At 64.6% G+C, this 26838-nt stretch overlaps 2 protein-coding genes across 16 annotated transcripts in view; one reads left to right on the top strand and one right to left on the bottom strand.

Moving 5' to 3' along the window:
- Positions 1 to 26838, top strand: part of MYT1L (myelin transcription factor 1 like) — a 293631-nt gene that overhangs the window by 259993 nt on the left and 6800 nt on the right. For all 9 annotated transcript variants that reach the window (XM_036224409.1, XM_036224411.1, XM_036224413.1 and 6 more), the window contains 4 exons: positions 8206 to 8268; positions 12462 to 12545; positions 13861 to 14082; positions 23106 to 23197. In XM_036224409.1, the coding sequence (XP_036080302.1) occupies positions 8206 to 8268; positions 12462 to 12545; positions 13861 to 14082; positions 23106 to 23197 (461 nt within the window). The remainder of the gene's footprint in view (positions 1 to 8205; positions 8269 to 12461; positions 12546 to 13860; positions 14083 to 23105; positions 23198 to 26838) is intronic.
- LOC107516254 lies at positions 2899 to 19776 on the bottom strand. 7 transcript variants are annotated; one of them, XM_036224415.1, is made up of 3 exons: positions 15817 to 19776; positions 14396 to 15712; positions 2899 to 4965 (listed from the first exon to the last, which is right to left on the bottom strand). In XM_036224415.1, exon 1 carries the CDS (start codon positions 17180 to 17182, stop codon positions 16226 to 16228), a length of 957 nt encoding a protein of 318 aa, XP_036080308.1. In that variant the 5' UTR covers positions 17183 to 19776; the 3' UTR covers positions 2899 to 4965; positions 14396 to 15712; positions 15817 to 16225. The 7 variants fall into 7 exon arrangements, with proteins under 7 accessions (XP_036080308.1, XP_036080313.1, XP_036080310.1 ...); XM_036224420.1 differs by having other exon boundaries at positions 15541 to 15712; XM_036224417.1 differs by lacking the exon at positions 2899 to 4965 and having other exon boundaries at positions 13121 to 14513; positions 14819 to 15712.

Raw genomic sequence — 26838 nt, 5'->3', positions numbered from 1 at the left:
CCGAACCTGGAGCGGGCGGAGGTGGTGGGTGCTCTGGTGTGCGGCGCCGATGACTTAGGGAGCCGACGCTGCCGCCTCACACAGACGTCGCCGGAGTCGGGGACGGGCCGGGCGGCCGTGTCGGCACGAGAGGAGGTCCTCGCCACCTCCTGCCTGGGGCCTGCTCCAGCGACAGCCGGGGACAGACTGCAGTGGCAGCGGCCAGGCGGGGCCCTGCGCAAGCTTCTGCGTGAGCGGACGTCGGCCCCACCAGGGCACAGCAGCCTGGATCCCGGGGGCTTCGGGACCCGTGGGGGGTGCTCCGGGGCCCAGCTGTGACCGATGCATGGCCCACGCAGAGCCAGAGGCGGCTGGGGAAGACCAGTCCCACGGGGCAAGCCATCCGGGGGGCCCGGACCCGCCCCTCCTAGTGCAAGAGGGGGCGAAGCATGACGACCTCCTGGCCTTCACCGCAGTTCTCTGCAAGGCGGCTGCCTCCTCAGGACTGGGAGCCGCGTCGGCGACGAAACAGTGTCGCCGGGCTCGGCGTCACCGTGATCTGGGGACAACGGGCCGTCACGCCGAGGGGACGTGAGGCTGCCCGCACCGCACCTCCCAGCCAGGACAGCAAGCCTGGGCCCGTCGGCCCCCACGGCCATCCCGGGGCGGAGCTGGCACCTCGGCAGCGGCCTCTCGGTGTGCAGAGCGCGCTCGTCGGCCACTCTCCCCCGACGCGAGAAGTGAGGACCCTGTGGAGCTGTGAGCCGGGCGGCCCAGGCCCCTGCAGCGACCCCCCGACAGGGGCTTCCTAGCGGGCGGGCGGCACTCGGTGGCCGGATCCCTTAGCTGGACCCGTAAGCCTTCTCCAGCTATGTCGCTCTCTGAACTTCAGTCTGTTGATACCTAAACTGGGACGGTAATAGTGACTTCTCAAGTCCCAGGGCGAGACTGACTTCAGGGACTCGGTAACCGTGGCACGTGGCCGAGGCGCAGGGAACTGGCCAGCGCTCACGCCACGTCCTCGTCCCTCGGTCGAGAGCCCGCCTCCGCTGCGGGCCCGTGGCAAGTGCGCGTGCGCACGTGCGCCTCCCGCAGAGTGCGCGCCGAGGGGACAGCCAGGGCGAGGGGCCGCACCACAGCTCCGGCTGCCATGACACCCGCGCAGCGCCCTTTCCCGCGGGCCGCGCCTCCTCCCTGGCTGCTTTTTGGGGTGACGTGGGCAGGGCAGTCCTCTGCCGGCCCCACGCAGAACCGCAGGGTCCTGCCTTGTTGTCAGGAGCGTGTAGGACTGCGGCAGCCTGTGACGCTGATCTGTGTTTGGAGACACAGAAATGCCCACCAAGCGTTGAGTCGGGGCGACTCAGACTCGCCCAGCAGCCCCAGGGAGCCCTGCTGCAAGGCTGGCCCTGGCGCTCTGGAGGCCCGTGTCCCCCACGCCCCACGTCCCCCTCTGGTTGTGCATGTCCCCTGGGGCGAGGGGCTGGTCACGCTGAGCCCCGCGCCCCGGCTGAAGGCCTCGCCCCCCTCGCCCCCCTCCCCCGCCCCCCCCGCCCCCCCGCCCCCCGCCCCCCCTCGCCCCCTCCCCGGCCCCCCGCCCCCTCCCCCACCCCCTCCCCTTGGCGCCTCCCACTCAGTTCCCTGCTGCTCAGACCAGGCTTGTAAAATCACAGGGGATGGCTGCGGAGGCGGTTGCCATAGCGACTCGCTCCCTCCTCCGCCCGCCCCCTCCTGGGGGGGGGGGTGCTGGCCTTCAGGATGCCTGTCCTCTGCTCACAGGAACCTCAGAAGGGCCTTCCCCCAGGTGGGCGGCACTTGGCTGCCTCCGGGGCAGAAGGGCGGGTGTCCCCGGAGCTCCCCACGCAGTCACTCGTGAGCCGGGACGCAGACTCCCCGAGCACTGAGTCCCCCGCGTGGAGGCGTCTTCTCTCCCTCCTTCTTCTTTGCCTTAATTTTCCTGTTCTTGCTGCTTACATAAAAATCACTTTTACGTGAGATTCTTCTCCGAGGAAGCGCGCGTAGGCGTAGGCGTAGGCGGAGGCGAGCGGGGCCCCGGTGCACGTGCACCCCAGGCAGGCGCATTCCAGTGGCTTCCCTGAGGGCCGGGTCTGTGCTCGCCCTGCGTGCGGAGAGGCAGACCCGGCGAGGGCGTGGGGTCTCCGCAGTCAGGACTCCGGGGACAGCGTCCGCACACAGCTGGACGGGGAGTAGCTCACGTGGCGAAGGCCTGAGTCCGGGAGCGTCACCCACGAGCGGGTCCCACCAACCCCGCACGCAGCGGGCAGGGGCGGCGGGCAGAGGCGCGTGACCCAGGCTGGCACCCAAGACGCCGGGGACGTGTCCTCCTGCCTCCACGCCTGTCAGGCTGTCGTCCGGTCGTCACGGACGTCCACTTCCTTTGGAGGTGCCGCCTCTTCCCCAGGCTCATCGCAGTGACCTCGAGGACAAGGACGGCTGCCTCGGCTCGGCGGTCAGCAGCTCGGGGCGCCCTGACACGTGGAGCCCGGCCTCCGGGGACAGCGGGCACCCGCGGACTGCACATTCTAGGCACCGAGGTGACCGTGACCCAGGCACAGGCCGAGCGGCAGTGTGGGGGGGACGCGGGGGGAGGCGGCCGCTCCCCGGGGTGCTGCTGGATCTGCTTGCCGGGCCAACGCTGCACCGGACAGTTTGCCGAGTCTGGGGACAGCGGTCTGCGCCTGCACTGCCTGCTCTCCCTCCGGCGACACGTCCCCGGGGATGAGGACTTGCCCCTCTCCCTGCCCTTGCTCTCTGCCTGCTGCGAGCGCCCCTTTCCCTCTCGGGCCATGGGCACCACTGTCGTCTGCGGACAGTGTCGCAGCGCGCGCCCCTCCCCCCGCCCGCGCCCCGCGGGGCCCAGGGTCCGGCCCCCCCCTCCTCGCCGTCAGGCGCCCTCCGTGCAGACGCCCCCGCACCCCACCACAGATGTGCCCCGTTGCACGTCCAGCCCGGATACCCCCCAGGCGCCCAGCGCTGAGGCGCGAGTGCGGGGAAGGCCGGAGGGTGGGTGTCCATGCACACGTCTCAGGTGGCCCAATGCCGCCCACCAGCGTGACAGCCTCTAATACTGGGACCCTACGGCGAGCCCCCCGCCGACCGCTGGCCGCGGGATGCACGGGCCGACCACGTGACCTGGCGAGTGCGCTGCGCGCTCTGGGTGCCACCTGAACCCGTGAGGCTCCTCCCCACCCACCCAGCCGCAGCGGGTCCCCCGCGGCGCCCGAGAGCTGCAGCCTCGAGCACCTGAACTCCACCTGCGGACGGCACTTTGCCTTCTCAGCAGCGTGAGGCCGGCCTGGCCTGCCGAAACCGCCAAGACCAAAGCTGTTCTGAAGCACGTTAACAGCACTTTTAAAGTTCTTTTTCATTTATTCGTTTGTTTCTGAGTGTGATTTTAAAAGAAAGTGCTTAGAACCAAAAGCGAATGATGCCTTTTTAACACGTTGCTCCCATCAGGAGCCAAGTCTTCCACCCAAATCCTACCACGGCTCCAGGGCGGCTTGGCATCTCGAAGCGCGCCCGCGCCTCGCCGAGTCCTCAACGGGAGCCAGAGAAACCCGGGGAGCGCGCCCCGACTCTGAAGCCCGGGGAGGGAAGGTCACCGAGTGGCTCACAAACGGAAACGTGGGCCGTGGGGCTGAGCCTCCTCGAGTCGCAGGAAGCGCGTCCGAGCGAGACGCTGGGCAGACGTGTCCGGGGTCGCCGTCTGGCGACCTGCTCCTTCCCGCCTGGGGAGAAGCCGCAGGGCTGTAGCGTAAAGTCAGTATGTATCATTCTTCTATCTTAAAATATTTTTATTTTGCATTCTTCTGCACCTCTTTATTTTATTCTTATTTACGTGACAAAAAAATAAACATTTTTAGAACCATATCTCTTTAGGCAACAAAAAATTTTGAATTGAACTTTTTATATAAATGAGGCAAAGGCTTTTATACACACACACACATACATGGCTTGAATCATTCCAATTTACTAATAAATTTTGCCACTATAAACAAGGCCTCATTTTATATTTTTATGATTTCTTTAAAAATTGAGGGCAGTAAGAAAAAATTATATTTTTTCATATTTTACATTTTACTTGTTAAGTTCCCTTAAGACACAAAAAAGACAGGTGAAGGAACACAGCGTGACTCTCTCCAGAGGGCTCGGCCGGTTGGTCCGAGAGTCCATGTTAGGGTCCCAAATAGTCCGTGAACCTCCTTCTGTGTGTCTTAGCTACCGCTCCCAAAATCGGGGCGCGTCTGCGACAAAGCTTCGGGAGGCGGGCCAGCTCGTTCGGTCACCCAGACAAGTCCAGCCACAGTTCAAACGCGACGGCAGTACCGTCAGCCTTCATAAGATTCTTAAATTCATGTTTTAAATGTTTGACGTAACGTAACTGCTTCTTCGATTCTCATATTTAATTCTGAAAGACAAGGCGATACGGCGTGAAGGAAGCCCTGAGCGGGCGACTCTGTGGCTTCGGTCGGCAGACTCAGCTTTCTGCCTTGCTGCAGCCCTGTTTCGAGGTGGCGGTTTAGAGATGGGAGCGATCAGCAGCTGTAGGTCCTGTGTCTTGCTGGGGATGGGGGGGGGGCAGGCCTGAGAAGCAGGCCACCCGCGTCAAGTCTGTATGGCGTGTGCCCATGCCACGTGGCAGCGTTTTCATGATTGTGCAGCTGGCTGCGTAGGTCTCGAGCTCCTCTGGGCGTCAGGGGATGTGTCTTGTGACCCACGCGGGCGTGATCGGCAGTGATTCCTGTGTGTGTCCAGACCGAACGTCGCTCCTGGTGGCAGACAGTGAAGAGGAGGCCGTGAGGAGGCCGGCGTCCTGGGGGGCCCGGGCAGGCGTCTCTTCCACGTCTCGGACCTCCCTTGCTTTTCCCTCCTTGAGAAGAGCTGGTTCCAGGAAATCATAAATCCAAAAATTTACGAATGGTCCTGGTTTTTCGTTTTTTGGGTTTTTTCTTAGATTTTGCCTGGTTTCTGCAAAGCAAACAGTTAAACATTTTCATTATGAGTTTTCCATAACCATTCTTAAATATCTGTACAAAACCAATCTTTCTAGCCAGATAGCAACATGCACTACCCCAGATCATTTTCTCCCGGTATTACGTAAACCCCAGGGCAATGAAGTCCGCGGAGAAGCGGAAGGCTCGCGCTTGCTTTTGCCTCGCATTTATCAGGAGGCGGCGAGGTGCGACGTTAAGATTATTTACTCGTCATTTGCTTTCTCGGCGTGTCTTCCGATAGTGCCTTTGGAGTGGAAGAGGCAGAATATACGAAGCAGGTGTTCTGTTCAGCGCGACCTTACGTCCCGGCCACAGGGACTTAGGTAGTCGCGGTGCCGTGGTCCCTGACAAGCGCCTGGCGGCAAGGCCCGCCGAGCGGCAGTGAGGAACCCCGGCCGCCTGAGCTCCTCGGTGCTGGGAACCCGGGCCTGCCTCACGGGGAGTTTCCATGGAAACCCTGCCCATCTCTTCCACCATTTCAAATCCACACTATGCAGCACACGCTGCTGTCCGATTTCATCCAGGGGGACTCTGAGCCGCCCCCGGCGGGCCAACGCCTTCATGGAAAAGGCGCTCCCAGGTGGGGAGGTGCAAATCGGACTTCGCTCATCGATTTTACAGCGCCCCGCATCGGGGCCCGGAGCTGGCTCCATCGGGGAAGCACAGCCCATTCCGCTGGATGAGTAATAACCTCTTTGCCGGCCTTGGAAAATTGTTTTTGCACATTGAGGTTCCTAGCAAATTCGCATACAAACCTGAGAGTTCAAGAAAAACCTTAAGTCTTGGGCAGTGACATAAAATGCAAACTTAGAGCCGTCGTGAGATGGAGGAGCCGGGACACAGGTCGGGTTGACCCACATGGCCTGGAGCTGCCGCTGAGGCCAGCAGAGTGGACTGTGCCCCCGAGCACCAGGCGCAGCTCCTTGGGGAGCTAACGGAGCATGGTGGTGGGGGGCGGCAGGAGCACCCCCAGACTTGAGCAAGCCCTGTGCCCCTCCCTGCCTGCCGACCTCAGCACCACAGCCGGGGTGAACCCTCCACGCTCCCGGGGTGGCTCCTGGCAGAGTGGGAATAGTCTGCCCGGCTTGAAATCCTGGAGGCAGCCAAGCCTCCGAGGCGGTGAGGCCGCGCCCGCACAGTGGAAGCTGCAGAATGGGCCAAACCAGCATTGTGTTGATAAAGGACATTTTAAACGCCTCTCCTTTTTTATCACAAGATGTGTTTATAAATGGTTTAATCCCATAAAAACTACTCCGAAAGTCTTTTCCTTTTTTATAGTTAGTAAAATCTGATTTTCATTTGTATAATGTCGGTTATAAAGCCTCACTTTAAACTGGAACAGAATATGTCAACTTCCTCCCACCCCTACTGAAATAAAAAAGGCATATGAAAAAATTTCCACTCGTTAAAATGGATAAATTTTAAATAAGTTTGTACTAAGTGCTTAAATTAGGACAAATTTAAAGATTATTTTTTCTTTTGAGCATAAAGCAAGGCCACGTATAGATTATGGCTGTTGAGAAACATTTGTTGTTGGATGCTTTTTTGCATGAAGATGAGCTTCTCTTACTTAGGGCGCCTTTACTGCCTTCGGCATTTCCTCCCCGTGTGAGCATCCGGGGCCCTGTCCACACGGGGCGCCACTGGGGAAACCAGCTGTCTGAGTCCAGTCGTTTAACTCGTCGCTTAGGAAACACTTACTTCGCAGTCAACAGAATAGTCTTGCGATCAGTGATAAGCAGCTGCTGCTCTGACCGAGTCAGGCCGGCCGGCGGGGGGGGGGGGGGGGGGGGGGCGGGGGTCGTTCCCGGCACCGACCCCTTCCTAAACGTCTCGTTATTCTGTCTCGAGCTCCCGGGTTTCGGATGCTGCATCCGCTGTGCCCGCGATGTCTGTTCCACTTTCGTTAAGTTACTTTTTAATTCTCACAAGGCATGAGCTACAGTGAAGCCTTAACCTTTCACATGGTCTGGTGACAGTCAACCTCTGTGCCCTCAGACCTGGAATTATGTTCCTTTCCTTGGGAGTAAAGGAGAATTCAACAGCTTCTAAAGACCAAAAATTGTTTGCACATCCCAGTGTCGAAAAATGACCTCTGCACAGTTGGACGTTTCTTCACTGCCTGCCCCCGAACTTGGCTCTGAGCTCGAGGACGGCCCTCTGTAAGCAAGTCGCCTGCTAGCCTGGTCTCGACATCCCATGGTCAAGGCGGCTGAGTGGAAGCAGCCCGTTGATTGAATCTTTACAATCAAAGTTTGTGCTTTCTGTCCTTGCCAGGCGTCCAGGAGTGTCACGACCAGGGGACGGCGCGGCTCACTGAGCCCTTGTTCTCGCTGTTCCTCGACACTTACGAACTTAATGCAAAGAAAAACTTTTTCTTGATTCTCATCCTTAGTTTTTACATTTGTGGTGGGTACAGAAGCAGCAGAAATGGCAGAGGGACCCTGTCTGTGGCCCCGATCACTCTCGGGAGGGCGTACCGCAGAGGCCGCGTGGGCGGCAGGAACTACAAGGCTCCATTTTTAAGTTCTCTCCCACCAAAGTGACGGCGACATGGCGGCTGAGCCAGTGGGCGGGGTCGCCGGGCACCTGAGACACGGCCTGTATCTGGCCGGCTCGGCCTGGTTGGTTGGGAGAGACCCGTGCGCTCCCCACGCCAGTCAGAGTAGCCGTGTCCTGAGGCCGGTCCCTGCGCCCAGCACACCCGGCTGGCGGTCCAGAGGCCGTGCAGCCCGCGGCAGGTGCCGCCGCCTGGGTCCAGCCCCTCCGTCGTTGGCCGGCCACGCAGCCAGTCCAACGGGCGCCGACAGCGCTGTCCGCGGTGGGCGAGCCCTCCTAGGCCGCGGCATGTGCGTTTTCATGTAAAAATCTGGCCTCGCACGTGGGTGGTGCGGCAGCAAGCCCCGCGGTCACTGGGCTCGACTGACCTTCGAGTGACCAAAGGGGAGGCACGTGGGGCCTCTGTGGGGGGCAGGGGCTCTGGGGTCGGGAGCCGAGGGACCAGGGTGCCCCAGGGACTCTCGGGCCTCGGTGGCCCCTGAGATTGGGGTCCCTGGCAAATGTCGCTGTGTCGGAAGGCCGAGGCAGCCCAGGCTGGTGGCGGCAGCCGGGGGCCGGGCGCTGCGGGGCGCCGCTTTCCGGAGCGGGAAGGAAGCTCGTCGCTCGGGGGCTGCGCTCCTCACGGCAGCCGGCCAACGTGCGCTTTTCGTTGCAGGTGTCCCACCCCTGGCTGCGACGGCTCCGGGCACATCACTGGCAACTACGCTTCCCATCGGAGGTACGTGGCGGTGCTCGTCCTTCTCCCGAACCCCCCGTCCCCCTCGTCAGCACCCTTTCTGCCTGGGGATGATGCCGACAGCCGGTCCAGTGGGCCCGACAGCGCTGGTGAACGAGGTTGGGCAGAGCGCTCGGCGCCTCACCGGGAAGGCGGGCTGGCCTCGCGCCGGACCACAGGGTCCCCTCCCGGGCGCTCAGCCTGCAGCCGGCTCTGGCCACTGGAAACACTCTGAGGTCCGCCAGCAGCACGTCTCCGAACAGAGAGGGTGCGGGAAGGGTACGCAGCCCGGGGGACAGGCCGTGACAGGCAGGCATCCGATGACGCTGAGAGTCGGTCTGTGACAGAGGAAGCCTCAGCCACAGGCCGCCCAGCCGGACACACAGGGCCTCGCCTGACAGACTCCGCACGGTCCCTCCCGAGAAGAGGCGGTGTCTGGACGGGAGCGTTGTGCCTCGGTCACGTGAGAGAGCAAAGTTCTGTGCGAGCGGACAGCAGAGAGATGACCCCCACGGGGCCCCCATGGTCAGGAGCAAGGCTTTCTGGCTCAGCTCTGGGAGGAAAGGGGCGTCTCTGGGCTGAGACCCGCGGCGATGGAAGGCAGGGCCGCACCTAATAAGGAAATAAGCTCAGGTACCCGGTGGCTGCCGGCTCGCCATCTCTGCGTTGGACACAAAACGGGCAGGCGGACAGGGGCCGAGCCCTTCATCTTTACGTGCGCCCCGCACAAAAAAGAGAGAGAGGGAGGGAGGGCGGGGACAGCCAGAGCGGGCCGCTGTCTGGGGGAGGCCGCGGCACGGTGCGGTGGAGCGGACGGTTTGTGTGGGCCTCCGCCCTGTGGCCGCCACGGGACCAGATCCCAGGGGTCAGAGCAGGGGATGCTCTCTGCTGGCTGGTGCAGTCTGGATTAGGGACAGAGCTGCCTCATGGCGACCACGCTCAAGCCGTGCACCTGTGCCCACCCTGCAGCCCCGAGGGAGCACTGCCCAGCAGCGCGGGCCCATGAGGGGCCTGACGTGTGTGCCCAGGGTGGTGGGACCAGCCTCGCCCAGGGCTCCAACTCACCCTCTACCCAGGCTGGTGGCGGGGTCACCGCTGTGGGCTGTTGGGCAGGTCCCAGCCCCACCCACTCAAGGCCAGGAGCACCAGCACCCTATTCGTGACCACCCAGGACGTCTCCAGATGTTGTGAGATGTCCCCCGGGGACCGCTGCCACAGACCAAGGGTCGCCGTCCTGCGGAGCGGGGGCACAGGTGAGCCAGGCAGCCGGCCCCCGGTGAACGGTGGACAGCGGACAGTGGACATGGGACGCGCCACCTCCAGAAGGGGCGCCAGATCCAGGCCGCGGCTTCAGCAGATGGACCTGAATCCAGAATCCCGCGCATGCGAGAGCCGGCACCGTCCCCGCCACCCTCGTTACCTTTGGAAGGACCCGCCCCGCCCCCGCGCTGGGACCCCGCACGCAGTGACGTCTGCACCCCTGAGCGTGGGCGTCTGCCACGTTTCCCATGATCGCTTTCTGCTTGGCGTCACGTAAACCTGTTCGTGGTTTACTCTACACCCTGTATGTCCGTAGCTCAGATCCCACGTGGTGGGCATTGACCCAGCACGAACCTGCAGATGGCAGCTGCTTCGGCTCATGTCAGCGGCGCGTCGGTGCCGGGGGCCGTGCGCGTCGGTGCGGGGGCCGTGCGCGTCCGTGCCGGGGGTCGGTGCGCGTCGGTGCCGGGGTCGTCGGTGCCAGGGGCCATGCGCGTCCGTGCCGGGGCCGTGCGCGTCCGTGCCAGGGGCCGTGCGCGTCCGTGCCGGGGCCGTGCGCGTCGGTGCAGGGGCCGTGCGCGTCCGTGCCGGGGGTCGGTGTGCGTCCGTGCCGGGGCCGTGCGCGTCCGTGCTGGGGGTCGGTGCGCGTCCGTGCCGGGGCCGTGCGCGTCCGTGCCGGGGGTCGGTGCGCGTCCGTGCCGTGGGCCGGTGCGCGTCGGTGCCGGGGTCGTCGGTGCCGGGGTCGTCGGTGCCAGGGGCCGTGCGCGTCCGTGCCGGGGCCGTGCGCGTCCGTGCCGGGGGCCGTGCGCGTCCGTGCCGGGGGTCGGTGCGCGTCCGTGCCGGGGCCGTGCGCGTCCGTGCCGGGGTCGGTGCGCGTCGGTGCCGGGGGTCGGTGCGCGTCGGTGCCGGGGGTCGGTGCGCGTCCGTGCCGGGGGCCGTGCGCGTCCGTGCCGGGGGTCGGTGCGCGTCCGTGCCGGGGGTCGGTGCGCGTCCGTGCCGGGGCCGTGCAGCGCTGGGAGCAGGCCTGACGGCTCCAGCACGCTCGAGCTGAGGGCGGCCATGGGCGTGTGGCGGGCACCACAGCAGTGTCCCCGGGCCGCCGCTGTGAGCGCGGCCGCAGTCCGCCAGGCGGAGTCGCTCTTGCTGGGCATGTCATGTGCGAAGTGGACGCCAGTGGAGGACGGAGGTGGCCCGCGCCCCCAGCCTGGCTCTCCAGGCCACCAGCTCGTCTCCCAGAGCCGCAGGGGGCGCCACTGCGCACCAGCTCTGGGCAAGGTGCGCCTGAGCGCGGGGCTTCGCCGTTGCTGCCAACCGCGCCCCAGCACACGTCAGTCCGGGTCTGCAGCATCTCCCTGCCCTCCGGGGCCACAGTGACGAGTCGCAGAGCAGGGCCCCCATCTGTCAAGGCCGCGGATCCGCTGGGAGCAGCTGTGACGACCTACGACTCCCCCTCCTCAGCCGAAGCTGCGTTTCGCTCCGCCCCGATTTCACTGCCCGCAGGCGGCGGCCCAGCACCAGCCTCGCCGGGCACCGTCCGCGGTGGAGCCACAGCAGCTCCGGCGCCTCGTCCCCAAAACACCCACGTGCGTGCTCGACAGGCGGAGGCGCAGGCGCGGATACGAATATAAATAGGGCGCAGTCATCTGGGCAGGGCTGGGGGGCGGGGCAGGTGGGCGGGTCCTAACGGGGCGGGGGGGGGGGAGGACACCTGAGCTGAGGGTGTAGCCCCCCCCCCCCCCCCCCCCCCCGCCATGCATGAGCAGGGAGGGGCTGGGGGGGCGGGGACACGTGAGCCGAGGTGGGGTCGGTTCCAGGAGGTCGCCCGGAGGAGGGGCACCAGGAAAATGTGCTAACAGCAGCAGTTCGGGGTACAGGCACGTGGGAGCCGCCTGGGTGGGTGGAACCTGGTTTTCGCAGTCTGGTCACCTAATCGCAAGGGGTCACCGCGGTCTCGGGAGCGCAGGGAGGCGGGGTTGGCGGTCAGCGCAGGTCGGCTGTGCAGGGCGGGCCGCGGAGGCGTCCGGGGGGTGAAGCGGCCCCCCGAAGGCGCGGAGCGCGGCAGGTCGGGGCCCGGGGCCCGGGGCCCGGGGCCGGTGAGGAGAGGACAACTGGGCGCCCGGCAGGGACGGCCGCGGGCCTCCGAGCTTCGCAGTGAGACGAACGGCCAACGGTGGCCGGGTCCTCCCAGATGAAAAAGCCCTGGACGGAGCCACGTGACGTTCGGGTCAAGTTCGTGAACTTGAAGGGCCCCGTCGTCCACACAGGGCAGGGCAGAGGGGGCTGCGAGTGGTGTCCCCAGCGCACGCGGGCCCGAACCCACTGGAGGTTCAGTGGGGAGGACACCGCTGAGTGACTGTGCTGGGGTCGGACGCGGACCCTGAAGGACTCTCAAACATGGACGGGAGCTGGCAGGACGGACCCGGAGTCACCAGCCCCACCTCGCCAGGCCTATGGCTCTTCATGTCCCATTTTACGGAAGCGCAGTGGCACCCTGGGACACCGGGCGGCCGTCCGACCTGGCCCCCAGGCCCGCGCCCCTCACTCTGCCTGCCCTGGGGCTCCAGTGCCCCGCCCCGGCTGGCAGGACTGCAGGGAGCTCTGGGCGGGGTCCGCAGGGAGCGGGTTTTCATTCCGCGTTCTGGGCGGAGAGCAAGCGTTTAGGTGTCCGTCGAGGCAGTTGCATTTGTCCTGGGGCCCAGCGTTCCGCTGCCTGTGGGGAAAGCGCCCTGGTTTCCGTCAGGCGTGGGAACCAGCGAGAAGTCAGACAGGGCCACCAGCCCCTAGGATCGCGACCCAAGGCCGTGGACGCGTGGGCGTGCCCGGCGTGCAAGCACACGGGGCGCCCCCCCCCCCACCTGCTCCCATGTCCCGCCTCCACGCAGAGCCCGCGGCACAGGGCCGGCCGGGGCCTCTCTGAAGCCCCGTCTCTCCTCTAGCCTTTCAGGGTGCCCGCGGGCGAAGAAAAGTGGTATCAGGATAGCGCAGAGCAAGGAGGATAAGGAGGACCAGGAGCCGATCAGGTGCGTGTGCCGGAGGCCCGGCCAGCGACGGAAAGGGGGGGGCGCTTGGGCTCGTGGCTTTGAGACGTCAGCCGACTGCAAGGTCGGATCATTTAAACCAACCCCAAATCACACCGACTGCATCATGGGCAATGCAATACGTTCTGCGTGACCAAAGTGCCAGAAAGTCCCCTCAGCCCCCTGGCGGGAGGAGCAGGTTAGCTGGCCAGGCGGGCGCTCGCGAAGGTCTGCGGAGGGTGATGTGGGTCCCGCACGTGAGCCTGCCGCGCTGCCCTGGCTACATGCATCTCAGGCCTCGAGCCTAGCCGAGGCCCCCCGGCTCCCACGCGCGTGTGGGGTGCGACGCCGGGCCCTCCCTGTCACGCGGTCCCCCGCGGTTGCCTGACCCCATGCCCGGTGCGCCCAGGTCTCAGGAACCCGTGAGGTAAACCCGGCGCTGGGTCCCCGACTTTGTGATCTCACTTGCCGTCTTGGCAGAAAGTTATTTGATTAAAACTAAATAAAAATTACTTACAATAGAAATTATTAAAATAAAACTTATTGGCATAAGTGGGTAATACAAATTATAGAGAATGTAGACTTTACTATTTAGGACGAAATGCAGGCCGGAGACGGCAGCCTGGGCCGTGATGTGCACACTGCCACCGGCAAGGTGGGAGTCTGTCCTCGGCCCTCTGCTGTGACCTGCGTGAGGACTCTCAGGAGCAGCGGTCAGCCTACCGTTGAACTTTAGCTCCCGGCACTGTTTTTTCCATTTATCACCAAAAACGCACTGCTGATGCGCTTCCTGCCGACACCTTCCCAGCGCCCTGATCGAGCACCGCCTCTCCTGCTAAAACCGTCTGGCTGGAGGGTATTTACGAACCCCAGAGAACACGGCCAAACAAACATCATATTCTCTAGCTCTTGAGAAAACACAGGTTTATAAAACGGCCTTTGTGAAAATAACCCTGCAACTTCCCACCAACTGCATTTCCATAAAAGCTGTGACCGCAACCAGCAGTGGCGTCTTTTCCACAGACGCCCGAGCCTCGCCCGCCGCGCAGTGGAGTTCTCCTCTCCCGCGTGCCGGCTCCTGCTCCCACGGGCGTGGGGTCTGCCCCGGAGTGGCTGCCCCTCCGGCCAGCGTGTCCAGTGCCGGTGCCAGCCCCGGCCCCTCGCCCACCGGGTGGGGCCTGTCTGTGAACTTCTTTCCTCCTCTCTCCTTTGCTCGCGGAGAGCGTGACTTTTTTGGGGAGGTTACCTTGTCTTTGTCGCAGAGGCCACCAGGTCTGTGCTGGCAACACAGTAAAGTGTGTCTCGCTTCTGTTGGAAGATGCCCAGTCCCCGGGTGTGACGGCCAGGGCCACATCACCGGCAAGTATGCGTCCCACCGCAGCGCGTCTGGGTGCCCCCTGGCGGCCAAGAGGCAGAAGGACGGCTACCTCAACGGCTCCCAGTTCTCCTGGAAGTCGGTCAAGACAGAGGGCATGTCGTGCCCCACGCCCGGGTGCGACGGGTCCGGGCACGTCAGCGGCAGCTTCCTCACGCACCGCAGGTAAGCCCCCGCCTGGCCCTGCCCCGAGGGCCCCGGGGGCGTCGCTCGCCCCGGGAAAGCAAGCCCCAAAGCCTCAGCACCAAATCAATGGCACGTGAGGCTGCGAACGATGAGGCCCGTTTCGAAGAGTCGCTCCTCCCCTCACTGCTGTGTCCTGGCCTCGTGCTGTTCAGATGCCCGGCAGGACGGCAGCGAGGCCCAGGCGCTCGTTGCACACACGTGCACGCACGCACATGTGCACACGTGCACACATGCATGTGCATGCACACACATGCACACATGCACACTCATGGACCCCTGCGGGTTTACCTACTCGTCCGGCTGAGCACAGACAGGCCCCGCGTGGGGTAAACAGGTGGCGTTTGCGCGGGGGACTCGTGATGCGGGTCTGGAGGTTTCCAGAAGAGCCAGTTGACCCCACTGGTGTTTCTCTGCTTAATTTAAGAAAAAATAGCTGCAGCTAGGTTGTCTTAGAAGATGAGTCCTGTTTTGTTGAACCAACTGGCCCTGCGAGCTCCCTGCAGGAGGGTCAGGGCCAGAGGTGAGGGCGCATCACAGGGGTCAGATGACTCCATCAGGCTTGCCGTCCCTGGCTTCTGGGAAGCCAGGCTGGGGGGTGGGGCAAGGAGAAAGCCCAGGCGCCCCGCAGACAATGCAGACGCCACGCACTGCGGGCAGGGGCTTGGCCGTGTGTCCCCTCCCTCTGCTCAGTGCCGCTGCTCTGCACAGCACACACCTCGACTCGGCCCGTAAAACCACGTCCAGGAGCGTGAGCTGCAGCCGGCGCCCACCCCGGGAGTGACAGCATGTTCAGGAATGTGTGACGACGAGCTTGGCGGTTTGAGGAAGGCTTTTTTTTTTTTTTTTTTTTTTTAATTACAAGAGGAAATCCTGCTCAGATAGGAAATTTAAATGTTATAAACAGGATAAATGGCCTAGAGGGGGGAGTGGACATCCAGCCCCCAACCTGTCTCTCGGCTCCAGCCCGAGGCAGCTGGTCCCCTCCTGGAAAGTGTCCTCGAGCAGCAGCCCATGCGCTGGGGCCACAGGCCACCCACCTCCGCCCCACGCACACTTTTCTGTTAACACGAGTGGGTCGCAGTGTTTCTTCGATGCCTGTGTTGGACAAGTCCTACCTCATCCGCAGACCCCCAGGGCTGGGCAGGAGCCGGCATCACCTGAGACGGGCAGACCCCGCTTTGCGCTAGCTCCGAGCGGAGCTGCCCCCACCCGCCATGGGACCTGCCCGGCCTGCGCCTCCTTCCAGATGCGTGAGGTCCAGGGACACGGCAGACCTCCCGTGGCAGACATAGTCCTAGAAACAGGATGCTGGGTTTTGACCTTGGACATGCAGTGACAAAATGCTCTACAAAGTTCCTGTTTTCAGCCTTTGGCTACTCACAGCATGTTAGTTAAAACCCTGTTCCACGCCGTGTGAGGGTACATACACCTGCCCACCTGACACAGACGGACAGTTCCCGTTCCTCTGGTTGAGGCGGGCAGAGGCTGTAGGAGCCGCACAAGCAGACAGGCGCCTCGGCGACGCTGGCAGCTGTCCTCAGCTCAGTCCGACCCCACTCCACGTAAGATCCAGCAGATTCTCTAACACTAAAATCCACTGAGTCCAACCCTGAAAAATAAGCAAGTAAATAATCTTAGAACTCATGTAATCGATCATGGGGCTCAACTACAAGGTCTTTTTTAAAAAAGTCCGTGTCCTTGGCCCTCTCACACCTGTTCTGCCTGGACATGCGGCCTGGCTCGTTCACGCCCAGCTCCTCTACACTCCATTATAAACCGGAGCTGGCCGTCTGCAGAACATTCGTGTGATGCTTCCCAAGAGAATTGTAAACATCGGTCGCCACCGTGGCTACTCACTGGGAGTTCGTTTGTAATCAGCGGTCCCACGCTCTGTAAGCACTAGCCAGGATGGGCCGACCGCCCTGACGAGCAGACCCCAGGCGGCCTCCGACAGAGCAGAGGTCACTTCCTGCTCCCACGAAGGGCCCAGATGGGGGCCTGGGAGAGAGGGGTGGTCTTCGCTCCACAGCCAGAGACGAGGAAGACGTGGGGGACCCAGGAGGGGGACGGAGGAGCACACATCACACCTTCCCGCCCGCAGGTGGGACCTTGTCCTGCGGCGTCATCTGATGCCAGGGGCTCTGGGGAGCGTAGTCTGCGGGGGGCGAGGGGTGCTGGGCATCACAGTCCACCTGGGGTCACTGAGGAGCATGGTCCACGGAGACTGGGGGTTGGGGGGACACTGGGGAGCCCAGTCCACCTGGGGGCTCTGGGAGTGTCGTCTTTGTGAGCCTGCCTGTGGGCACCCACCTGTGACCTGAGCCTGGTGCAGGAGCCCGCAGGGCAGGTGTGCGGACCCACTTTTATGAGACACACAGACCACCAGCTGCACTACAGGGAGCAGGGCCAAAGTGGCAGGGGCTCTGCGCGCCACTGGCCCCACCCGCCTGGAGATGTCCCTGTCTGCAGGAGCGTGGAGGGGGGCCTTCCGCTCCCTCCCGTGGCTGCGATCTTGGCCACTGTCACCGAGACCGCACGCACAGACAGGATGCCAAGGAAGCGTCCAGCTGTCTCTGGACCTTCTCTGATGACAAATCGAAATTCCACAGCATCTGTGCAGGTCTAGTAACTGGTCCAAGCCGTCCACGAAACCTGGACCTTGCTGACCCCGGACCGCTCCTCCGGGCCTCTGGCCTCCCCAGACACTGGACTTGCCTTTGTCGGAACCCTCGTCCACCACCGTGGGGGCAGGAGGGTGGCAGTCCAGAGGCACACGGACCCTCAGTCCAAGGCAGCCTTCTGTGTCGGGGCACACTGGACGGGGTGTGCCCCACTTCACAGCAGGAGGCAGGTCCCTGAAGGCCGATCCCTCCTGATCCCGGGATGCGGGGAGAGCGAGGGTCGCAGTGGCTGCGCAGGGCAGACGACTCGAGGGGGTGGAGCCGGTTCGCTCGGGCGACCACCGAGTCAGGGTTCCTGCCGGGCTCCGCTCCCCGGCAGCCAGCCGCCCCGTTTCAGCCCAGCGCCCCTCAGCCATCCTGGAGAAGGGCCTCGTCATGCTGGGTCTCCGGAACCACATCCAGCCTGTTCCCCCAGAGGACGCAGGCAGCCCGCCACCCTGCACACGGGACACACCGGCCCTGCTGGGGAGGCCGCCTGCTCCCTCGCAGCAGCCTATGACCCCCGACACCGCCCCGAAGAGGACTCAAGACCCAGCGGCGCCACCAAGGGCACACCCTGCCAACCCCTGCCTCACAGCCCTCACGGTCTCCTGGAGCCGATTCCCCTGCACGGTGGCCTGTGGTCACCAGGGCCTTCGGCGGTTCGGCTCCACCACCCTTCAGAGGCCGGCTTCCCGCTCGGCCCCTCGTCCAGACACCGGAGGCCATTCTGGTCCTCGTGCCACCTGAACGCGGCCGGGACGGTCCAGCTCACGTCCATCTGCACATCGTCCTTAGTACCTGACGGAAAGCCCAGGAGAGAGAAGCTCAGATCCAGCATCTGCCTCAAAGTGCGAGTCCCAAAGGCCCGAGAAAGTGAGAGGCCACAGGCCACATCTGCTCTGCCGCCCCCACATCTGCACCCCCACGACTGCCGAAGGCTACCCCCACGACGCGTGCAGGGAACAACCAGCCAGGCGTTGCCTTCAGGAAGCCCCGCCTGCCACCTCCTGTCCCTCCCGTCTGTCCCCCCAGGCAGAGGGCCTGCCTGGTAGTCGCTCCGTCGAGCGCTGAGGCTGGGACCGCGTCCGACCAGGGCCCGAGCCAGCTGGCCGGCAGGCGGGGTCATGCTGAAGCCCCGGGACAGCCACGCTCCCTCGGCTGTGCCCTCCGGGTCTGAAGGCTGCGCGCTCGGGCTTCCTGTCTGCTCGGCCACGTCACCCCCTTCGCTCCTCCGGGCCCAGCTGGGCGAGGGCAGCGCGGCCAGCTTCCCGAGGCTCCCTGGGGCCCCCCTTCCTGCGGCGCACCGGCCGCCTGAGTCTCAGCGCCAAGGGGTCTCCCCCACTATACTCTGCCGTTCAGCCCCACCCTGGGAAGCGCTCACGGTCACGGAACTGCTGTGTTCACGGCTTAAACGCTGAGACCTCTTAGAGGAAGATGGGGAACGCCTGGACCGGAACCCAGAGTCATGGGGCAGACACGACCCTGCCGGTGCCGTTCGCCGTCCCGACTCGTCACTGCAGCTGCGGGCCGGGCCGCGCTCCCTCCGAAGGCTCGGGTGGGCCTCCTCGCCTCTTCCAGCGCCTGGTGGTGGCCGGAAGCCCGGGGTGTCCCCCAGCTGGCGGACACCTCGCCCCAGGCTGTGCCTCTGTCGTCTCGCGGCCTTCTCCCACGTCTGGTTCAGGGACCCCTCCCCATCGGGACAGCAGCCCCATTACACCTGCGAAGCCGTCTCCAAACCAGGCCCGTCACAGGCTCCCGGGGGTGGGGCATGGGCACACATTTGGGGGCACCATCACCCCACAGCGACAGTCAGCACCAAGTTCAGCTCTGGTCTTCCTGGGAGATGAGCACCGTGCCTCACCACATGCTGGGACCGTCCGGTGTCAGCAGCTGGGAAGCCACGCGGGGCGCCCCGTCATGCACGTGGGTGGCGGCCTCGGGGCCCCCACCCGGCCATCCCTCTGCTGCCTCACCGCCTCATGCTCGGCGTCCATCTCTGGGCCCCTCGGTCCCGCTGAAGGGCGTCTCCAGGGGGCCGGGGCAGCGGCAGCCTGCGCGCTGGGAGGGCAGGGGGACACGGACTCCTGGAAAAGGAAGATTTGTCTTCAAGCTTCACGTTGCCGTCAGACGAAAGAACAGAAAGGATATTACAACCTACGATATTCCGAATCCAGGAAGCATTCATGGAACAAGAAATAGCTCTTTTAAAGGAACCAAGCGAAATTAAAAGTCCACGTAGAAGCTTAGAATATAAAGTTGAGGGAAGCTCTCTTAAATTATAAAGAGATCAGCAAAGAAGGTGATTCTTTTAAATAGAGAAACTTTGTGCGGTTTCATAACCAACTACTAGGAATTACTGGGAAAAGCAAGAGAAGACAGAAAATGGAAGAAAATCGCCAAAGGAAGCACGGAGGTCCTGAAGCCAGCGTTCCTGGGTTGATGGCGTGCCCAGCGTCCCAATGAAAGGGCCCGTTTCCGTCAGGGTTCCCCAAAGAAACAGCCAGGAGGGGAGCCTGTCCAGGGGTCACGCCCGGCACCAGAGGCCAGGGTGAGGGAGCCCGCGACTGCCGGGTGCTCCAGGCCCCCTGCCAGGGCGGCGCCTTCCCATGGGCCTCGTTGCCATAAGCGGACGTGCCCCTCGGACTCGGGGTGGGAGAAGGGACGGCAGCTGCACGCGCTCTTGGCGCTCAGCTTGGGAGCCTCTGCGGCTCAGCGGTGACGGTCACAGGACCGTCAGGGAGGAAGCCCGAGGGACGCCCCTCCGCAGGGCCGCCTCTTCAGGCCGTGCGGCGTCCCAGCTGCACCAGGTGCGCGGGCGCCGGCCTCGCCTCCCCCGGCCCGCGGGGCAGTGCGGGGGCGGGGCTCAGCGGGGCGGCCGCGCCAGAGCCCCGCGCGGACCAGCAGCACGCCCACCGCACGGCTCTCCGAGGCCCGTTGTCCACGCACGGACGGGCACACACGCCTGTCTTTTCCACGACCCTGGGAGGCTCCGCCTGCGCGCCGCTGTGGGCTGCGGCTTCTCCTGCAGGAGGCCCCTGGCCGGGTCTGCCGGGAGCCCCGCCTCGCTGGCCCCGGGCCCTGATCCCGAGCGGCCCTCCCCGGATTCCTGCGCTGGCGCCAGAGCCAGACGTCTGGGCCGGGCGGGGGCGGGCGGTTAACTCTCCGCTGCCCGGTCGCAGCGGCCAGCACAAGACCCGAAGTGTCCACGTCCAGGCCGGAGCAAGCCGGTTTTAGTGAGGGACATCCCGCCACCGCCCCGGGCCAGCCCCCTGGCCGGGGACCCCGTGAGATCCGGGGCCCCCGAGCCGCTGCGAAGGCGGTTGGCACGAGCCGCCAGCAGGTGGCACGGCGCCCGCACCGGGACTCCGGCCGCCGAGAGCGCCCGGCGGTGCCGTCACCGCATCGGAATGGGCCCTGAGCGGGGCTCACGCGGCGCGCCAGCCCCCGGGCCCGCCCCGTCTCCTGATTTAGGGCCCAGCCGGCTCGGAAGTCTCACGTGCCTGGCACGACGCGGCAGTTGGTCATTTCCAGCGGGCAGTTTCATTAACTGAAAAGAGAAGCAGCCAAAGACCCAAATTCGGCCCTGAAGCTCAGCGCGGGCCTAGGAGTCTGCGCCTCAGTCTCCAGGCCACCGCGGCGCGTCCTGGCGTGGGGGACGCGCGAGTCTCATCATGGGAAGCGCCGGGCACCCCCGGCCTCCCTGCGGTCCGCGGCCTTGTTTTCTGCGCACGCGCTGTTCTGTGACTCACGTCCATCCGGCGGAGCTCGGGGTGGGGTCGTAGCCGGCGTGCCTGGCGGTGGTCTGCGCGCATCCTCGCGTCCTCGTGGGTGCGGGCCAAGGACTGGCCCCGCGAGGGCGGCAGCTGGTGGAAGCGGGAGCCAGCGCTGAGGGTGCGAAACCCCGGCTGACCGCGGCCACCCCCGCGGGCGTGGGCCACCTGGTCCTGGCTTGTAGGCGCTCACCCGGGAAGGGGAGCCAGGAGGTCAGCTGGTGGGGGGCAGCAGAGGAGCAGAGGCAGTCCCAAACACTCGCCTCCAGCCGCCAAGGCAGGCGGCTCCAAGAAGTGCGAGGACAGGGGAGCTGGGTCCTGCAGAGGGACCGCCAGGCCTCAGAGCACGGCTAGGACACAACTCAGGCCTGGGACCCTGCTCCCAGACGAGCGGCACTCTGCAGAGGGCTGCCACTGAGACGACGAGCCGGGGCGGGGGTCCGTGGTCCTGGCGAGCCGGCAGGAGCCAGGCTGAGGTCCAGGGGCCCAGCGGGGGGCACTCACAAGCCACTGTGGTGACAGCGAGAAGGGGAAGGGACAGGGCTGAGGAACAAGCGAGCTCAGGAAACGCACGTGGTCTGGTCAGACACAGAGCCCTGAGGCAGAGGCAGGCCTAGGGGTGCCTGCGTCCGGTCCCCTCAGGAGATGACTCTACTGGAGCCCCTTGGTCCCTTCCTGTCCACCCCCCGTGGTGTCTCTAGGGTCCCCGAGGACTCTGCTTCCTGACAGGGGAGCTCACCTCAGGGAGGAGGCCGGGGCTAGGGCTGGCGATTCCCGTCTGGGTGGAAACCGAATTACCCTTTTGCTTATAAATCTAGCCTCACCGTTAGCAGTGGTGACAGTTCACACCGTGGACAGTCTAATGTAGGAGCAGACGGAACGTCACACAAACAGACATCACCCGGACCTTCAGCGTGAACTGCAAGGAGCAGTGAAAATGTTCATCGTGCAAGGATTTTTCCCCCAAAATAACTGTTAACGTATATCTCCATGAGAGACTGTGTTGGAGGAAGGTGTCTGAAGAGATACTTAGAAAGCCTCATACGTTGACGTAGACATTACACAGATCTCGCCAATCTACTCTGCCACTGGGCCTTAGGTGCTCATAGATAAAGGTGGAGCCCTGACAGGCCTCACTGTGCAGCCACCAGGGGCACCGGGCACCGAAGATAGGGACGAAGTGAAACCAATGTGCGCACGCGTGTCACACGCGTGACCGTACCATATGCACGCATTGCATACATGATAGATGCATGCAGTGTTACACATGCGGTCACATCATGTGCATGCATGTTACTCATGTGTCATACGCAGTGTTACAGATGCGATGTCGGTGTGCGCTGCAATGGCACTGCATGGTGCTGACACGGTCATGCAATGCTACATGCGTGACCTCAGTGTGTGCATATGATGTTACACGCATGATCACATCACGTGCTCGCATTACATGCATGATGTCATAGCCATGCAACGCTACTTATGGGATCGCATCACATGCATACACGGTGTTATGTGCATACAATGCTACGTGTGTGATCACATCCCAGAGATGCACGTTACACGTATATCATTTGCGGTGTTACAGATGTGATAGCAACGTGTGCTGCACTGTTGCTCTGTGATACCGGCAGGCATGCAGTGCTCCGTGCATGATATTAGTGTGTGCACGCAGCGATATCAGCACGCACATACAATGATACGTGTGCACAGTTTCCCTTCACCCACACGTGACGTGCCCGGGGGACCCTGAGCACGAGTGCAGGGGTCCTCCGTGTGGGTGTCTGACCGTGGCCAGGGTGAGGGGTGAGTGGCAAGCCTCCAAGAGGCGGGTGCGACCAGGCTGTGTGACGTGCTCAGCATGCACAGCAGGAAGGGAGGAGGAGCCGTGCCGCCAAGACGGTCGTCGGGCCCGTCGCCCCGGTTCAGCGCCTGTGTAGACCCGATGGGACGGTCCGCGAACCAAGGGAGGCGCCTCCAACCGGACCGCGCGTCCGATGACACACGCGAGTTTGCAGGAGGCTGTGAGCCGACGACATGGGGGTGCTGCTCACGCCGGGCTCGCCCCGGGATCCTCTCCGGGGAGGCCAGGGTGCAGGCGGACGGCCGTCTGCACAGGGCGACCTGGGGACAGGCTTGTCACTCTGCTCTCCCGACTTCCGTGTGTTTGAAATCGAGTTTTAAACGCAGCAAGTTTGACGATTTCCGTGATACTGAAGCTTTTGAGGAAGACGGCCACTCCACGAAAGTCCCAGGCAGCCCGAAAGGCAGACGTGACGGGCACGTCTCCCTCCTGCCTCGGTGCCCCAGCTGCTGGCACCCCCAGGCCGCCGCGCCCCCGTCCTGGTGTCCAGGCGTGTCCCCGAGCCCACAGGGCCACGCCTCCCTCACGTGCACACAGCAGCCACACGTGCGCCCTGGTCTGGCGGCTCTCCCTCCTGCAGACAGCGCTGCGCCTGTAGGCAGCCTGAGAAGAGGCCTCGGTGGCCCGCCTCGCTCGCGGCCACGTTCTGGGGCTTTGGGGCTCTCCCAGGACCCGTTACTAATGCCACCCCCCGTCTTCCGTCCCCAGCTTGTCGGGCTGCCCGCGAGCCACGTCGGCGATGAAGAAGGCGAAGCTGTCCGGGGAGCAGATGCTGACCATCCGGCAGCGGGCCAGCAACGGTAACTGTCCCCCTGCTCCTCCACGGCCAGGAGGCCTCAGCCGGCCATGGCCGCAGGTCGCCAGAGCCTCGCACGACCGAGGCTGGCGGGAACCAGCTGCAGGCCTCTCCACGAAGAGGGAGGGTGGTCTTCCCCCAGGCTGTCCCCCGACGGCACCTCTCACCAGGCTCACAAGCCAAAGTGAGGGGTCCCCACGCCAGGGCTGACAGTGGTTTCGCCCCAGAATCCCGGGCCCTCGGGCCACACGCAGCCCTGTGAGCTCGGCCTTCGCTCTCGGCTCCGCTGCCGGACGTTCTCAGCCCACCTGCCAAGTCCGTCCCACTGGCCCTGTCCCCACGGGGTGTGGAGAAGCCGCAGAGGGGGAGGGCGCCCCGCGGTCCCGCGTGTGTGCATTCGCCAGTTGCTGAAGCTGGTCTGCGAACCCCAAGTCCGTCTTCCGGCGCGTCCCCAGGGACGGGCGCAGGGCAGCGCGGCACCTGCCATCGGCGGCGGAACGAGCTGGAGCGCTCTGCAAACAGGGCCCTGGTCGCCGTCTGTCTGGGGCCGCGTTTCTGAATGTCCGTGCTTTCACGTCCCTGTTCCAGGGGCCCCGAGCCCAGTGCCGCAGTGCTGTCTCGTGCCCCTGGGTGCCGGGGCGGCGACGGGCCTCATGGAGCGAGCGGGCAGCGGGCGGCTTCGTCCAGGCGGGCGCGCGCGACCAGGGCAGCGTGGGTGTCGGTGAATCGACCACGCGGCCTGCCTCAGGCGTCTGTAAGCGACACACACGAGGGCGCCCTGCGCCGACCGCTGGCAGCCCCCCCCCCACCCCGCCCCCGCAAGGAGGGCCGGCACCTCCGCCCACGTCCACGGCCTGGCCGCCGGAGAGAGCACGGGCTGGGAGCCGCCCTCGTGCCCGCAGGAGGGCCGTCAGGACCGGCGGGCTCCGCGAAGGGCCCTTCCCGGACCGTGCTCCTCGGAGGAGCACGATGCCACCGGAGACAGTTACTCCCGCCCACAGCCCTCGGGCCCATGCCAGGTGCTCCGGCCCACGGAGCTGGCCCTCAGCGAGAGGCCCGCAGCATGGGCGTGTCAGAGGCTCCTCGCAGGATCTGCCGCCGGTGGTCCCAGCCCCCCTCCCCCGTGCCCCCCACCTGACCGCCGGCAGACGGAGCCCGAAGAGCCCCCAACACGGGGCGCACGGGTCCCAGGCCGCAGGCCGGAGCCTTCTGTCCGCCATCGGACCATCCCCCTGAGCTCGTGTGGCCCTTGTGTGGCCTTCGTGTGACGCGGAGAGAACCAGGGCCACCATGTCTGTGCCCTGAGCTGCTGTTCCCTGCCTCTCCCCTTCAACGCTCTGCTAGGCGCCGAAGACACGGCGACTCGGGAGGGAGAGCTATGGCCCGCGGCCCCCCGCCCCCTCCCCGCCCCCGGCCAGGGCGAGGAAGCCCGTCTTACAGCAGGACCTCCAGCGTCACCCCTCAGCCCTCAGGGGCAGCACCGACGCCCTCAGAGCCAGCGCCGCCCCCAGAGCTGCCTGGCGTGGAGGCCGGGTCCTCAGGCCCGCTGGTCCGAGCCCGTGCGGCCTGCGACACGGCACCGGGGGCAGACGCGGTCAGGCAGAGGACAGACGGGGGCAGCGGCAGGAAAGGACGCGGGGAGGCCGCTTTGACCCGGGCGCTGCTCGCACCGCGGGCTGCCCACGCCTGGCCCGCCCACCGCATGTCGGCTCTCACCCCGAGTCAGCGGGGCGAGGTCAGTCCGTGCCCCTTTCAGCCAAATGCGGACGGAGCACACATGAACGCTCCGGCCGCCCTCGCCTGTCACAGGCGGCACCTTCCTTTAGCCACCACTTGGGCCGTCCCGCTGTGGCCAGCGGCTTACGCGGCCGGTGCATTTCTTCCAACTGCCGTGCCAGGCGGGGGCCGTTTCCGCCGTGGAGGAGCGTGCGCTTCAGGGGGCTTAGGAAAACCACTCACCACGAAACCCTCCGGGAGCAGGGGAGGGGTGTGGGCCCAGTCTGCCGCGTTTTAGAACCCAGCATGGCAGCCCCCGACTCCCAGAACCCTGGTCCCAGCAGCTCAGAAACATGCCCTTCCTCCGGCCATCCCCTGCACAGGCACTGGTTTCCAGGAGGGTCAGGTAGAAAATCGTGACATTTGGACACTTTTCCACAAACGTTCAGACCGGTAAGGTGGCTCTCCGCGACCCCACCAGTGTTCCGAGAGACCGCATCCTCTGCTCGTAACTTTATCGAAATTCTTCTAAGCTTTCATGTGCCAGGATTCACCCCCAGACAGAGCTGAGCACGTCGTGCTGTGATTTATAGACATCGCTCACGTCCGCCGCATGGATGGAGCCTCGACCAGCTGATTAAGGTGACAGCTGGAGTTTGAGGCACACCGTTCTTCTCTGTGCTCTCGGTCACACAGTCCCTGACCTTCCAAGTGCCCACCCCCTACGACGTGCTCAGCGGCAGTGAGGAGCCTGCTGCTGGGGACGGGGGGTGGGGGTGGAGCATGGGGCCCAGGAAGAACCCGGACCACACGCCTCGCGCAGCCAGCCCTGGGTCCGCAGCGGACGGCCCCCTGGGAGGAGCACACCGACTCCAGCGCTGGGAGACGCCCCGCCGCAGCCCACGGAGGCGAGGCGCTGAGTGTCCACGCAGGAGAGCTGTCGCCGAGCGCTTGGGCCACCGGCAGCTTAAGGACGCTGTGCCGACGGTGGTGTCATCGTGCGCTGGGCATGCTCGTCCTGAGAAACGTCGGAACCTCGTCTCCGGCAAAGCGATCACACTGGCCCCTCCCCAGCCTGCGCCACGAGCCACCTCAGTCTGTCCCACCTCCCAATTTTGAAAAGTCGCTGTAAAGGTCTGGCCACACCGGGGGAGAGGCAGGCACTGTCCCCAAAACGCTTCCTGGGACCACGGCGGGCGCCTCGGTGCAAAGGACAGGTGTGTTCTCGGAGTTCCGGCCCAAGAGACCGGCAGGTGCACCCGAGACCTGTAGCAGCTGGTCGGCGGCCACGAGAGCAGGACACGCGGCCTCCGGTCACTGGTCACCACGTCCCTCTGGGTGGCAAGCGCTGAACACCAGCTTGTCCAGAAAGCCGGCTCTGATGCCCAAGACTGATTCTTGGGAGGAAAGGACTCGGAGGGCAAGCCAGTGACGTGGGCAGCCAGCTCGGGCGTGGGCGCCGCTCCGGCCGCCTGCTCTGGGGCAAAGGCCTGCCGGGGAGGGGACGGGGCTTGCTTGGGAAGATGGCTTCCTCCTCCAAGGCTTCTGTCCCACTTCACTAAAAACAGCAGCTGCGAGCCTACCCCGCCGACCCCCACCTCTGCCCCGCTCGGGGCTGGCCCGGGCCCTTCCTCCCGGAATGAGGCAGCTGGCGTGGGCATCTGCCCCCAAGCCCCCTCGGAGGCCTGGGCGCCTGCGTTTTCTCTTACTTTCGAGCGAGGACCCGTGCTGTGCCCCGTGGCCAGCAGGACTGGCAAACTGTGCCGTGCATCGCCATCTGCGAGGCTTCTGCTCCTCCCCCTCCCCCGCCCCGGTCTGGATCTTTGTGCTCCTCGGCGGTGTAGCCACCGTGGTGCAGGCATCCCCCAGCCTGCCGCCCGGCCTCGCTGGGCCCCGCCACCCGCACCCCTGCCCCCTGCCCGACGGCCT

The sequence above is a fragment of the Rousettus aegyptiacus genome, unplaced genomic scaffold (assembly GCF_014176215.1).
Source record: "Rousettus aegyptiacus isolate mRouAeg1 unplaced genomic scaffold, mRouAeg1.p scaffold_m13_p_7, whole genome shotgun sequence".
Classification (NCBI taxonomy): Eukaryota; Metazoa; Chordata; class Mammalia; order Chiroptera; family Pteropodidae; genus Rousettus; species Rousettus aegyptiacus.
This window is presented reverse-complemented; position numbering and strand designations above follow the sequence as displayed.

Bases quoted from the DNA above. Each gene is read 5' to 3' on its own strand.
- LOC107516254 (XM_036224415.1), bottom strand. From the start codon at position 17,182: ATGTGGTTCCGGAGACCCAGCATGACGAGGCCCTTCTCCAGGATGGCT.